The sequence below is a fragment of the Mesoplodon bidens genome (genome assembly GCF_964165515.1).
Source record: "Mesoplodon bidens genome assembly, chromosome: 12".
NCBI lineage: Eukaryota > Metazoa > Chordata > Mammalia > Artiodactyla > Ziphiidae > Mesoplodon > Mesoplodon bidens.
The window spans coordinates 69,124,451-69,136,766 of NC_138168.1; the positions used below are offsets into that span (position 1 = coordinate 69,124,451).

General features: G+C 35.3%; 1 protein-coding gene across 6 annotated transcripts in view; it reads right to left on the minus strand.

The window, feature by feature from the left end:
- The window catches only part of REPS1 (RALBP1 associated Eps domain containing 1), an 80,258-nt gene that overhangs the window by 25,253 nt on the left and 42,689 nt on the right, over positions 1–12,316 (minus strand). For all 6 annotated transcript variants that reach the window (XM_081250685.1, XM_081250686.1, XM_081250684.1 and 3 more), the window contains exons 7-8: positions 11,989–12,052; positions 10,691–10,845 (exon numbers count right to left, since the gene is read on the minus strand). In XM_081250685.1, the coding sequence (XP_081106811.1) occupies positions 10,691–10,845; positions 11,989–12,052 (219 nt within the window). The remainder of the gene's footprint in view (positions 1–10,690; positions 10,846–11,988; positions 12,053–12,316) is intronic.

Sequence of the window (12,316 nt, forward strand, 5' to 3'; positions counted from 1 at the left end):
AAAAACAGAAGGAATTTAATGGTAACTAAATTCTCATTCCAATCGTCCCAAATTTTACAGGGCTTTGAATATAATCCCAGTCTGAAAATCACATTGATTGCCAAATTAATGGGGAATACCTAATCTGTTTAGAACCTGTATCAAAAATATGACTCTAATATCCAACACTATCTCATTGTTTGACCATGGGCAAGTTGAACAAAATAAATAGTACCTGAGTTTCTCCATCAGAAAGAAAGACATCTGCCATTAAATGTTAGTACTAGTACTATACTTCAGATTCCTATACAGACAGCCATATAACAACTTAGCAATGTATAGGTTTTAACCTTCCAGTCTTTTCATAAGTAAATCCTTCACATTTTAGTGCCTAGCACAGAACCTACCACATATCAGGCACTCAAATATTTATTGAATGAGTAACTTCTGTGTGTTCTTCTTCATTTAAATTCATTCTTCTTTACCATTATTTTCCTAGAACCAAAATTAACTATTGATACTCTGAAGAAGTCTCAAAATTTTTCTTCACCTATTCTGTTACATGACTATCTCAAAACACCTCCCTTTTACTCACCCTGACATTATTTCTTTATAGTCATATCACACTGCAAGTTCTAATTTGTAGTCCAGCATCATATTTTGATAAATTTTTGTTTTCTAAGATCAAGCATTGTTGCTATTTCTTTCTTAATTCTATCTCTTTCTCAGTAAAAGTGCCAAAGTGATATAGAACAAATAAGAGGCAGAAATGCTTTATATAATGTTCTATGAAGACCTCTTAACTCAAAGCTCTTAGAGAAAAACTAATGAAAAAATTATTTATAATAAATAGTAGCAGCAAATTCCTCATGGAAATAGCTTGTGGTTTTCAGTGTGAACAAAAATCATGGACTTTTTTTTCTATGGTAACACAGGGAGATGAATTAGCCTAAGTTATTACATATTAAAGATGGTGGCAGAGCAGAGTCGCTCCCGGATGGACTCGCTGGTCTCGGCCTCTATGTTCACCCCCGAGCCCAGCTCTCCGGGGGCAGCTGCCGCCCGGCTCCACAGCGGCTTCAACTTGGACTGTAGCGAGGACGGCAAGGCGCTTGACGGCAAACTGGAGCTGGACCTCACCAGTAAGATGCTTCTAGTGAGCCCTACATCAGAGCAGTATGACAGCCTACTTCGGCAAATGTGGGAGAGGATGGACGAGGGGTGAGGGGAGACCACATATGTCACTAGGCAGAGATCAGGAGACATGGGTTCGAGCCCTGGTCCAGGAAGATCCCACATGCTGTGGAGCAGCTAAGCCCGTGCGCCACAACTACTGAGCCTGCGCTCTAGGGCCCGCGAGCCACAACTACTGAGCCCACGTGCCACAACTACTGAAGCCCGCGCGCCTAGAGCCTGTGCTCCTCAACAAGAGAAGCCACCGCAATGAGAAGCCCGTGCACCGCAACAAAGAGTAACCCCTGCTCGCCACAACTAGAGAAAAGCCTGTGTGCAACAATGAAGACCCAACGCAGCCAAAAATAAATATCAAATAAATTTATTAAATTAAAACAAAAGGAAAGGGAGTTAAAGAAAGGATAATAGCTTTAGATTTGATAGTTTACCGGAAGTGAAACTCTGTCAGAAGGATGGTGAATGAAGAAGCGTCTTTAAAAGATCTCCCAAAGCAGATATTAAAGAAAAGAAAAATAGAATAAAAATAGTATTAACTATAGGGTGATTAATTTTCAAAAGAACCTATTTAAAAGTCATACTGCATTATTATTTCAGTTTCAAATGTCACCTTAAGGCAAACTGGGGCCCTGATTTGACTTGTCTAGACCTCTGTTCTCCTGTTAGTCTTCTACTGACAAATTTAGGGCCAGAGTGTACACCATCCCCACTGCAGGGAAGTTCAGTTTTGGGATGGATTCTGGGTACCTCTTTGATTCACTAGTACCAAGCTGCAGTGGGTCCAGCCCCTTGAGGCTAAGAACTTTAGTGTTATTCACCCAAATAATTATACTTCATAGTCATTCCACTACAGTTATTTTCCTACAGTAGCAGTTCTTATACTGCGAACTGTGGACTCCTGGGAGTCCCCATGACACTGTTAGGGGGGTCTAAAACGTCAAAATTATTTTGTAATAGTAATAATGCTTTTTCTCTGTGTTGGCATATGCACTGATGGTGCAAAAGCAATGGTGGGTAAAACTGCTAGCTTATTAGCAAGAATCAAGGCAGCTGCATCTAAATATATAGTGATTACTACTACAATATAGCAGTCACTGTATTCTTTACCACCATGCATCCCAGTTAAAATATGTAAAAATAAATAAATCAATAAATATGCATGACAATTTCACTGAAGGATGTTCACAATTAAGCAGTAAAAATTATTAATTTTATTAAATCTCACCCCTGGAAACACATTTTTAAAATATTCTGTGGCAAAATGGGAAACAAATATGAAGCACTTCTCCATATTAAAGTGCAACGGTTGTCTCAGTGTGATTCAGATGTCAGCTGAACAGGCCACTATTATTCTTGAAAGAACAGGTGATAAACTGTAATTATTCAGACATGGCTATTAGGCAGGGATTTTCTCGAAAATGGATTAAGTGACCCTGTCCCTTCAAGGAAAATAACAATTTTCAGTATTTGTTACTAATGATAAAGTTTGAGCTTTTAAGTGAAGATTAGAATTTTGGAAAATGTACATCTATGTCTATAAGCTCAAGAGCTTCCCAGTACTTCCTTGATAAGATAGGCTGTGATATTAACAAACACACTTTTTGATATTTTATAATAAAATGTCCCAACATTTGAAAGATCTGTACAACTCAATGAACTGATATTTTACAAATAATCAGTGCATTATGTTACAAAGCCGTGCATGGGTAAAAGATTCATTCAAAGCTCAAGACAGATCTATATAACAGTACAAACAATTCATTAATATGGTTTCAGCTTTTACACTGCAATTAACCTTTAAGAAATTACCACTTGTTGAGCTTTGGTGCAGTACCAAAGAATATCCAAAATTATCTGAAAATAGTCCTCCCTTTTACTACGTGAGGCCAAATTTTCTTCATGTACTAAGGACTGGCATCCTTTTTCTGCAAAGGGCTAGCCAGTAAATATTTTAGGCTTTGCAGGCTATAAGGTCTCTGTTGCAACCACTCAACTGTGCTGCTGTCAAAAGCAGCTATAGGTAATTCACAAAGGAATGGGCTTGGCCGTGTTACAATAAATTTTTATTTATGGATGCTGAAATTCAAATTTCTTATATTTTCATGTGTGATAAATATTATTCTTTTTTGAAAACAAAAACCACTCTTTGCTTGCAGGTTATACAAAAACAGTCAGCAGACTGGATCTGGCCTCAGGGCTTGGTGTGCCAACCGCTGATATACCTCAAACAAAGTAACACACTCATCAGATTGAATGCAGAATGCAGCTAGTTTGAGATTCTAAGCTGTCTTCTGTTACACCAAATATGAAAGAGATTAGCAAAAGTGTAAAACAATGCCACCTTTTTCACAATTTTTTTATTTTGGAGAATATGGTTATTTTCCTAAAAATACCTATGCTAATATGTAAGGGATTTATTCTTGTTACTTTAAAATAAAGTAGTATTTTTTAAAAATGTATCAGTTTTAATTTCTAATAGGGTTACTATCGACAGATCTAATCTACAAAAAGAAAGCCTTTTTTGGGGTCCACAAAAATTTTTAAGAATGTAAAGGGGTCCCTAAGATGAGAAAGTTTGAAAAAAATCACTGTCCTAGAAAATTCAAAAATTATCTCTGGAATAAATTAGCAAAATTACACACTGCTTCTTTCCTAACTTCATATATAGAACAACAAATGGCAGTAGAAAAAGAGCAAATTACCTATGTTCTACAAACTAACAGTCATGAGTCTGGGAAGAGGCATTATGTCTGTAAATAAACTACACTTCCTTCAACTTGGCTCCTTATAAATACTCCAACAAAGAGCTTCATAGCCGCCCACAAAAGTTAGTCTTTAAGACTGTATCCTTACGGAGGCAGGGGTGTAATTTTACTCTTACCTGATGCAGTGTTCCAACCTAGCCTCCTGCTGGAACACTGTGTCAACCCTGCCTCCCTTCTGAGGGTTCTGCTCTGCCCCTGACATCATCAGAGCATCAGGGCTGAAAAAGAAGAGCATGAGCCTAAATTATTTGTTAAAGTCAACCCCAAAAGGGCTTTTATGCAAAAAGTATTTCCATGTATAAAAGTGTACCTGGAAGGCACAACCCAGTGTGATCATACTGATGTACTGTCAATCTACATTTAAAAGTTAGTAATGATAGGGCTTCCCTGGTGGCGCAGTGGTTGAGGGTCCACCTGCCGAAGCAGGGGACACGGGTTCGTGACCCAGTCCGGGAAGATCCCACGTGCCGCGGAGCGGCTGGGCCTGTGGGCCATGGCCGCTGGGCCTGCGCGTCCAGAGCCTGTGCTCCGCAACGGGAGAGGCCACAACAGTGAGAGGCCCACGTACCGCAAAAAAAAAAAAAAAAAAAAAAAAAAAAGTTAGTGATGATAATATGAAAAGTGCAAACCTTATTTTCAGGATCGCACTAGAAAATAAAAACACTGTCAGTAGTTTTCATCCTTCTAGGCTCCATAGACCCTAAAAAGTTCCCAGATTCAGTTCAGTTCAGTGTACCTGCTGAACAACCTCTTTCTTAAAGAGAAAGAACCTCTTTCAGTTTCATTCTAGGTTTATAATCTACCCACCTCAAATTTCTCTCATTTTCCTACTATTATACTCAATACACTAAAAAATTGTTTCAAAATGACTGCCAGCTATTATCAATCTAATAGAAATATATACACTCCCTAAAGTCTTATGGTTTAAAACTTATTTTCTTTTCAAGTAGCAAAACAAATCTAGGAAGAATTCTTCAATCATGTAGGTTCAAGGTTCTAATTTCATTTATCAGCTTCATCTAAGAAAAAGTAACTATATATTTTATTTGAGATGTGAATATTATTTGTACAAGAAAAAAACATTTAAAATTAAAAAAAACAGGTGTGGATAAATTTTAAGTTTAAAAAAACCCCCTATAAATAGTACCTTTTTCATTCACACTTAAAAGACAGGGATAAGCAATGCATATGCAGAAAGAAATTAAAGACTTAATTTAAGATATGCTTTGTTTGCCTTGAATGATATTACATGGATTGAAAAACTAAGTTCTATTTCCAAAATTAATTCCACTTCTCCCCAATACTCCACAAAATGGAAACTTACTCAGTAAGCAGATTTTAAGAAGGACTATGTAGAAGTCTATTAGTTTTGAATTAAAACCAAAGATTTTTAAAAAATGAATGTAAAAACATGTCCAACAAGGCTTGAAAACAATAAAACACTTACCCCAAATACTAATTAAATTGCATCTGTTGCTTTTTTTTTTTTTGCAGTACTGATCAACATTTTATAGCAAATACTATTTGGCTCAGCTATTATACTTCAAAGAATATTACCCACAGATATACAGGAGGTTTCCATTATCTAAGTATAAAGTTAATCCACTTAAAATAAGGACTAAAATTTCATAAAGAGAAAAAACAACTAAACTGGGGCGTTTTCTTCAAGACTTACACAGAAAATGAGCATAAAGAACAAACCATAAAAGATGTTAAAGATTTTGGGTGAAATTTGGTGGCAAAATTAATAAAAGCATGAATTCAGTCAGTGAACATTTACTGAGGGCCTATAAGTAAATATAGTAAACAAAGATACAGTATTGAGCAAGAAGACAAGGCTCCCATTTATTTCCATGGAGTTGTCTTCCTAACAGAGCAAGACAGACATCCTTCACTTCATTTTGACTTTCACAACACAATCATAAAGAAAAAAGCTCATTTCTGCAAAAAATAATTAACGGTATTGTTAAGTATTCCCAAAGACTCTTACTAAATCCACTGATATTTAAACCATAATCTTTTAAAGCCCCTATTGTGTCATTCTTGCAGAGATTTTTCTCCTTCAAGTATTAGCTAGCCTTGTTTGTCACTGTTTTTGCCAGGAATTTGAGGAGTTTAGTTATTTTGTCCAGTTTCACTAAATGGTGCACCTTTGCCAATATTTACAATTGTACTGATTCATCACCTCCAATACCCCACTATCTGAAAAGAAATGACACGAGTGCTAAGAATGTACACATATATGGGGGGGGGGCTTGAGAATTAATTCCTTAGGTGTAAAGTTAATGATGAATATTAGTGCTTATTTTCATTTTCCTCTGCAACTAAAGGCACTTGGAGAGTAAATTTTCCAAAACAAAGATTCGAGGTTCTCTGTACAAAACAAAAATATATGTATCTTTTTTTTTTTGCAACACCATTTTAAAAGTAAAGCCAGGAAACTATCCGAAAATTCCATCAATAAGAAACTGGTTGAAGTAAGGAACATTCACTAATTATGATAAAGAATGTGACAGCTCTATATGTAACGAAGTGCAGAGATGTACAACACTATTAGAAAAAAATCAAGGACGTGAATATGCACTTGTGTAAAAACAGATAGCTGCATGTGTTACTTCTGCAGGCTTTTGTATGTTAAAATTTTCTGGGTGAACACAAGAGAAACTATTAACATTGACTAACTCACATCAAGCTAGTCTCAAGTATGTAGTTTTGGTATATGACTCATAAATTAAAAGTCTGGCTTTTAAAAATATTCATGTTAAAAGTACCACTAGGAGCTTGAGGACCTATGCTATCTATGCACCATATCAAGAACAGTGAAACACATGCTCAAGTTTACTGTACAAAGCAGCAATTATGGAGGAGGACTCAGAATAGTGAACAAATTCCTTTACCTCTGAGCATCTCAAGCAGATACTACTGAGGTGCTCACGTGAGCAGTGTGGTGTGAAGACACGAAACAGTTTTAAACAAGTGGTTCAGCCAATTTAGTCATTTCAAAAATGTGAACGTCTACTTATGTGTACTCAATTTGCACCCTGCTAGGTGCTTAAACATGATGAACAAGACCAATCTGGTTACTATCTGCCCAGGAACCTCTAATCTAGTTTAAGAGAGATTGACCAAATAATCGCAAAAAAATACACGTAAAATTGAAACTGTGCTACAAAGATGATTCTTTGGAAACGGAGTTTAAGAGGTGGAGATTGAGTTTAAAATGTATAATAACTCAACGTGTTTGTTTTTTTCTTTTTCTTTAAGATACAATTGTGGTAGGCTAGCAGGTCACCTTAATCTTTTTTTTTTTTTTAATAGAAGATAACCATTCCTGAGAGGGGGGAGGGATAAATTGGGAGATTGGGATTGACATATACACACTACTATATATAAAATAGATAACTAATAAGTACCTACTGAATAGCACAGGGAACTCCACTCAATACTCTGTAATGACCTATATGGAAAAAGAATCTAAAAAAAAGAGTGGATATATGTATATGTATAACTGATTCACTTTGCTGTACACCTGAAACTAACACAACATTGTAAGTCCACTATACTCCAATAAAATTTTTAAAAATTTAGAAGAAAAGAAGATAGCTATTCCTAGAAGATTACGATTCTTTCTTGAATTCAGCTTCAGAAAGCCTCCACAGATGAATTCTTGTGTGTTTTCTTTTATAAGACAACGAAAGTCAAGTTTCCCTTTTTATTTACTCCAGCTGTCAAATTCAGTGATGTTCAATGTTAACTATTTTAATTCAGGTCTACACAAGTACTTCTACCTCTGGTCCTTTGTTGTTCTGTTTTATCTGGTATATTTAATCCTATAAATCTGTTCAAATGACTTTGGAAAAAATACATATATATCCCACCTATGTTTGCATGCCTACAGAAAGTTTAGCTTGTTACTTCAAGCAACTATAACTCAAGTCATCATTATTCATCATCTATTTTTCTGTAAGAGTTACTTAAATTGTAAATATAGAATACTTGTGGAGCTAATATTTTAATATGTCCCAACATCATAAAGTTAAAACAAATGACTGGGCTTCCCTGGTGGTGCAGTGGTTGAGAGTCTGCCTGCCAGTGCAGGGGACACGGGTTCGGGCCCCGGTCTGGGAGGATCCCACATGCCGCGGAGCGACTAGGCCCGTGAGCCACAACCACTGAGCCTGCACGACTGGAGCCTGTGCTCTGTAACAGGAGAGGCCGCGATAGTGAGAGGCCCGCACACCGCGATGAAGAGTGGTCCCTGCTCGAAGCAGCTAGAGAAAGCACTCGCACAGAAATGAAGACCCAACACAGCCAAAAATAAATAAATAAATTTATTTAAAAAAAAAACAAAAACAAATGACTATTTTCAAAGACAGAAATGTTAAGGAAAAAACACTACTTTAAAAATGGCACATATTGAGCATAATTTACTCAATAATTATTTACTGAGCTAAGGTCCATGCCTGCAAAGTGCTAGGTCCTGAGGATACTACAATGAATATGATACATTTCCTGTTTTTTTTAAGGCGCTCAGAGCGTAGTGGTAGAAAGAGGAAAAAAACAGAACAGGATTCAGCATAATGTGTGCCATAGTGAACAGCACATAGGATATGCTGTGCAAGATCAGAGAAGGTAGAAACCACCTTTGCCTGTAAGGCACAAAGTCTCCACAGAAGGAATATTTATGATAAGTTCTCAGATCAGCCAAAAGAAAGTGTTTGGGTATGCCTCCTTTAACTGGGAACTTCTAAGAACACAGCTATTTTAAAATGTTTTTTAAGGATACTGATTGAATCACAGGGTCACATGACAATTTCTATATTCAAAGGACTTTGTGTCATGAACCTCAGGCTTATGATAGGTAGGAGAAAAAAGATTAAATGGTTCTTCCCACCTCAAAATAGAACTCCAAATTCATCATTTGTAAGTAGGCAAAGTAGATTTTAATCTAATATTGTGTGGTCAAAATGTTTACAATAAATTTGACTGGAAAACCATATAATATTATGTTAGAATTGGAAAAAGCTGAGTCTTTGACACCTTTAAAATTATAGTTAGAGCAATAGTGTATAGACACATGCAGGCAAAAAACCAGAGTGTCTCTTTGCTAAACAAATCTAACAGGTGTAAAAAGACAAATGCCCAGGAAAGAACCTCTTGCATCATCAGCCTTAAAATTCCATCAGTAGATCAACATGACAAAGAACCAGACTTTATTTAAATTAAAGAAAGAAAAAAAAGACTCTACTGACTACATGCAAAAGCCAGATTCACCTATCTGAATCCAATAGATAACAAGATCAGACAAGTCTCTAGAAAATGACATACAACAGAATAAGCTTGACTTATTTCTTGTATTAGTATGCTATCAGTTTTTAAAAAATTAAAGTCATAGAAAAACTCTACATACAAGCCTAATTTATAAATCAATGATGCAGCAAGTCTGTAGCTATCAAAATTGCTTCCCTTTTGGCTACTAGCAAAAAGCTAAATAAAGAAGTGATTTTTGTTTATTTCCTAATTAGGTAAACCAAAGAACTCTGAAGCAAAATTATCTGACAAAACCACTTAGCTTTCAGCTCAAGTTAGAGGGTAACTGATGCCAAATAACTACCTGAAATGATTAGGCAAATCCTAGGATTCTCACAGGATAATGTTTCTAAAAAACTGACATCAACAGTAAATTATTTAATCAACCTATTGGTTGATAAAAGGTCAGGATACAATTCAGGTCTTAAAATATGAATGGCATCAAATCCACATTTCAGGTGGAGAAACAGAAGGAAAAAATAAGAGTAAATGGTTAGAACTTGCCCAAGGAAGGTCACAGAGTAATTAGCAAAACTAGAAGCACACTCAGATTCTTAACTCCAAGGAGACTGTTCTCTTCCTGACAAAAATGACATGTATATGGTTCTTTCCGTATAATTTAGACAGTGAAGTCATATGACTTGCATTTCTGAGTTAAACAGACGTTGCCCTTTTAAAAGCCAAATTCCGTTCTATCTTCTCTTTTTAAAAGCATAAAATTCCTTCCAATATAAAATACGAGAATTTAGATAGAAAAATTGAAAACAATAATTTAGTTTTAATTAGGCGCATTAAGAATTTAGCATTAATGTCCTCTTATTCATTCAGAATGTAAGAAAAAAGTACTCATTGTTTACCCCTTGTAGTCTTATTTCCTTTTAAAGAAAGTTACCAGTAAATATGAGCACTTATAAAAGCATTCTTGTAAACATTTTTAAAAAAGCGCTATCTACAATCAAATACAAATTTCCCAGATTTCTTTAGAGTCTGAAGAAAAGAGGTGGGCTTTTTAAAGGAAAATGCTTGCGGACTGCAGAGGTCTAAGGATAAACCAGGCATTCCCTTCAACAAATCAAGATGCATTAAATGGAAAAATGTTGATAATAAAGACAGGCTACTTTACCCACTTCAGACAATTTATAATGCAATTAAAGGCAGCAAAGTAACAAGACACTATGAAATGCTCTTCAGATCTCTGCAAGTCACTAGTGTAAGGTGAAATAGTGGCATGTATTCTTAATCTCTTTATTTAAAGTTTACTAAATAAGCCAAGCCATTAATCCAGGTTCAGCCTGTACATCCTATTCTGATGGCAAATCTACGTGCTTCTGATGAAATGTTTATGCTCTTAAACTAAGTTTTAACGTCTATCTTTATTTTGCTTTGAGAATCAAGTGTTATGTTTATTAAACATGCAATCAGGTCTCTTCAGCTCCCGATCTTACCTGCTGAATCTTCCAAATCAATCAGTTTGGGCATTAAGCTTTCAGGGAGTTTTTCCGGTAAGTCGTAGCCATTCTTCCTAGCAACTACCAGATGAAAAGCAGCACAAAACTCATCCAGTGTCAAGGCTCCATCTTTATCAAAGTCTGAGAGTTCCCTAGAAGAAAAACTTATTATTAATATAATCATATTCTTCTTTGACTCCCTTTAGGTCTCAAAAAGAAGAGAAATCCTTTCCCAGAAAATAGCAATCTATAATTTTTTAAATTCCATAGATGGAAAGATATGTAATAAAACAAATATAGCAAACTGTTAACTGTAGGCAGCGGGCATATGGGTGTTCAAGGAACAATTCTTTAAGCTTTTCTGTATGCCTTAAATTCTCAAAATAAAATGCTGACGAAACAGTCCCAATAAATAAAGTCACCAAAAAATGACCTTTAACCCATATGCATTTTTAGTAACAGGATTTAGTTAAAGCTAGGCTTAGTTAGTAAGTCACTGAAATTTTTAAAAACTGTTTTTATTGTTATCAAACTTCTCCATGTATGCACTTTAAAGCATCCAATAGAATTACAAGGCTTGATACAAAGAAAGAGTAGCCCCACCCTGATGTCGATTTTCTGACTGCAGATGCAACCATTTTTTTATCCATTACCTTAAACTACATAAATAGCATGCACATATTGCTAGTTCTTGATTTTTCGGTTTTAGGCATTATCTACCTACTTCCTACCATAGCATCCTATGCTTCTAAAAACCTTAATAACAAAATAATTTAAAATGTAAAGAAATACACTGATATACAGTAGAAATGACATTTGTTTATCCAATAATTGTTTTTAAAAAATAATCTGTGATTGTAATTTGTGTTTTAATGGCTAATTTCAACTACACAGCAGCTATCCCTGAGTCTCAGTCTATATTTAAATGGCAGCTAAGCATGTCCTTAAGATCATGCCTTGGTATAGGACTTACTAAACTTGTTAAAAAAAATGTGATAAACATAACCATGTATGAGCAAACTAGCTTTTATTCCACACATTATGCTTTCAACAAGAAACAGGTGATACAGCTTAAAGAATTTTATAGCACATTTTAAAGAACTACTACAGTGTTATCACATTTCTTTTCTAAAGAGTGAGAGAGAAGCTGGCTATTATAAGGCAATACTGAGTTCTTTGAGATTATTCTTGAAAAGGTTACTCTAATAGTTTATTTTTTAAAGTGCAAAAATCTACCTGCTATAAACTCCTCTGAAACAACCCACATTACCCAACTAATGATATACCACACTTACCAAATATGAGAAAGTTCAAGAATAGGAAGTTTTGATTTTGTAAAAAACTCTTTAGCTGCAGATCCTGAAATATTAAAACAGTGTTGTTTAATGTTATTCTGAACTTAAAGCTCCAAGAATAAAATGTGAGGTAAGAGTCTTAAGACTTTTGTCACTGCGAAAAAGGTAACCGTAACATGTGTACATGTCATGTTTTTGGTTTCCAGCGATTATAAAGTTTTTAGGCAATTTGAGAATTAATTTATCCTTTATAATCTCTGACCAATAAAACCATGTTTTTGAGATTATGAAATTGAAATTGTCCTATCCCATCTAGAAGAACTTCTGT